The sequence below is a fragment of the Vanessa cardui genome, chromosome 9 (genome assembly GCF_905220365.1).
Source record: "Vanessa cardui chromosome 9, ilVanCard2.1, whole genome shotgun sequence".
Classification (NCBI taxonomy): Eukaryota; Metazoa; Arthropoda; class Insecta; order Lepidoptera; family Nymphalidae; genus Vanessa; species Vanessa cardui.
Window position 1 is genome coordinate 1792911 of NC_061131.1, and position 3392 is coordinate 1796302.

The window sequence follows — 3392 nt, forward strand, 5'->3', positions numbered from 1 at the left end:
TTTATAGTCGCAAATCGCAACTTGCAGACGCAACTATAATAGGTTACTTTTTATTTATTTTCTTTACTTCAATAAATCGAGAAATGATTTTTAAAAAGCAATAAAATATTTTTAAATTATAGATTTAAGAATTTTAACATACATAAATTTTGAATTTAACATTTTAAGAAAATCATCACAGATACTTGCCAGTATTGAATATTAAAAAAGCGAAATTTAAATCCCAACGAATTTCAAATTTTGATTTATTTATTTGCAAACTGTTGGCAAACTGGAAACTTGGAAAGTAGAAACTGGATTATCATCTGATATTTTCATTCGATTTAACTTGTTCTATTTGCTCGGTTTGAGAATACTTGCAACCGACTCTTGATTGTTCTCATAACGTAAAAAATACAGATTTAGACTTTAGTGACAAAAAGGTAAAACATTGCTGTAAAATATGGATATAGTTACGAGTACTGAAGACCTTTGCCCTGATAGTAAAACAATTCAAGAGAACATCCTTTTTGATATTATAAAGGAAGTGTGTGGTGATCAAAATTGTGTTCTTTCACCAAAGTTGGCAGGAAAAGTAAGGAGAATCATTGCTGACTGCGATTTATCACACTATTCCAGTTTACATAAACTAAGCACCGCTGATGAAAGTACTTCTACTTTACTAGGTATGCTTACTTATTTCTAAACACGTAAATAAATAAAATTTTGAATTCAGTCATTAATATAAATTTACATAATTTATTAAGGTTTCAAATTCATTATCTCTTTCCAGGATTAATGCACAAAACTGACGCTGAGTTAACATTTGATGAACAAGCTGAATTAAACCAAGCAATCATAAACAAAATACAGAATAAAATACCAATATTTGCCACTGAATTAGATAAATTAAAACAAAACATTGGCAGTGGGAAGAAAACAAGGAAAAACGAAATAAAAGACCTTCAAGAGAGTTTGGATGATAAACTTAATACACTGAAGGAACAAGAAAATGAAAAGGTTGAATTGATGGTGGAATGGCTGAACCATCGTCTGCAAGAAGTTTCAACGTTTAGTAACAATTCTAGTGAACTATTGACACTCAAAACGAGAATATTAGAATTAAAATCTAAGTAAGTATTTACTTGTCAAGTACTATTTCTTCCATGCCAAAAACTAGTTTTAACTGATGCTTTGCTGACAGGTTCCAGCTTCTAAATGCTATGTAATAGTTAAATGTTTTAAAACAAATAGGCTATTTGACTGGTTTTTAAAATCCATTTCATATTATTTAGTAGAAGTTAAGGAACCCAGTAAAAGTTGTGTTTTTTTATTTCTAGTACTTAATTCTATATTTAAATAGCGTGCAAAATGCTACTTGGACAATATGGTGCTGTAATGGGGTTGGTGACGTCACTTTCCTATATTTTAATCTGTGATACATATAGTAGAAAAGCAAAGTTTACAAGAAAGTGACATCATAAGCCCGGCCAATCAGGAGCGTTTTGTGTCACGTGACAAATGTTTGAAAAAATGCATTTTTATTTATGGATTTTTGAATATATTAAGTATTATTTTCAACTTTCGTTAGTAGATAACCATTTTTAAGCTCATAATATACACTGATTACAATAATTCACAATTTATTTTTTGCATTGTCAAATAGCCTATTATAGAGTTACAGAGTATTACAGAGTGCTGATATATTATAAATTTTCATCATCAATTATTTGCAGTACAATATGCACAGGAATTACTGTTTGACATTCAATAAGAGAACAATTCAGCAATACCATTTTTAATTTTATTTAAATTAAATTAAATATTACTAGAATGTTCTGCGATATAATGTTTAGTATTTTTAAATTTGTATAGAATGTAATTAGTGTAAGTAGTTACAAATTATGATGTTTATTTTCAGAATATTGCATCTCCAAATTCTACGAAACATCTACACGGAGACAAATCAGTCTATTAAAGCCTACAGTGAAATACACAAGGATCTTAAAGAGAGCATCAAAGAAACCGAACAGAGAATCAAAAACTTCAGAGATATTATTGAAAGTGATTACAATTAATTTTTAACGGAAGAGTAACATTATAATTTCCATGAATTGAATGTTTATTTGAACAGTATATTAAAATGTTACAAACTTAAAATAAATTCTAGTTAATTGTATTATTTTTAATTATTTATTTTGTAAAGTATAAAAAATTAAAACATACTTAAAATATTGTATGTATTTTCTTTACAATTTTTGGGAAAATATTATATTAATTATTTTTATTATATATATATTAATATTATATTATTAATTAATATTAAACTGGTAATATTCTACATGGTTCAAAGTTTTCGAAGATGTCTGTTTTAGATTTTAAATTAACGTGGTTATTAAAGTTATTGATTTGGCGATATGTATGTTGGGATGTCTATTTGCTACATCTACTTTTACTTACTATTTTTACAATCTGCAGTATTCGATATTAAAATTGGTCAATGAAAATAATTATAATGTAATTATTTCTCTTAACTCTCTTTAAACTCAATTAAATGTGGTTATGTACGACATCACCTAAGAAACCTCTAAAATTATCAGTGTTTCTCTACTATATAATTAATGCATGAAAAGACTATAAACCTTTCTAATAAATCAGATTATTCAATAACTATTTAAAACAAAATACATCTAAATCTGTTGTATAACTTTAAAGATCTAAACACAATACACAGTGACAGACGGACAGCGGTAGCGACTTTTTTTCTTACGATGTAGTGATTAAGTATAATACAAAATACAGGGAAAATGTGCTATATAAGTTCGCGTATGACATTTTTCAATGTTCTTATATATTATTACAACTAAAAAATAATATCAAGGACATTGCACAATCTGATCGTCATTAGTGAATAATAATTTTAAAGTCCAAAATGACCTAGAGTCAAAGTTCATCATTAAATAGGTAATGAATCATATTTAAATATTTCAAGTCGTTTCATTTAAACTAAAAACCTTAACGTTATTGAAATCGAATTAGTGTATGTACGATAATCAAGTAGGCTCTTTTATGCAACGTCATGTTACAGGATCGAATTGAATGTAATGCTAATACGGATTCCAAAAAAAAGATTCTACCGAAAAGAGACAGTAAGAAAATCGGTAAGTATTTTCCTCAAATGACACATCTTATTTCTTAGATGTAGTTCAATTTTCAATATGTCCAGCTTGGAAATCAAAGAATACTATATTGAAAATCGCCGCTTTATATAAAAAGTAACAGATATAACGATGTATTATTTATTTTTGTTAATAAAGATTTGAATAAAGATGTAAATTATTTGAGGTAAGAAGTTGCCACAGGAAGTCAATTTATAATGTAATCTTAGCTATATTGTGCATTCCTAAGAGTTT

At 27.2% G+C, this 3392-nt stretch overlaps 1 protein-coding gene across 1 annotated transcript; it reads left to right on the plus strand.

Annotated features, from left to right (window-relative positions):
- The first annotated feature begins 242 nt into the window (after positions 1 to 242).
- Positions 243 to 2144, plus strand: LOC124532391. The gene is made up of 3 exons (XM_047107289.1): positions 243 to 665; positions 773 to 1112; positions 1901 to 2144. The coding sequence occupies exons 1-3, from the start codon at positions 443 to 445 to the stop codon at positions 2055 to 2057; spliced, it is 720 nt and encodes a 239-aa protein (XP_046963245.1). The 5' UTR covers positions 243 to 442; the 3' UTR covers positions 2058 to 2144.
- The last annotated feature ends 1248 nt before the right edge of the window (positions 2145 to 3392 follow it).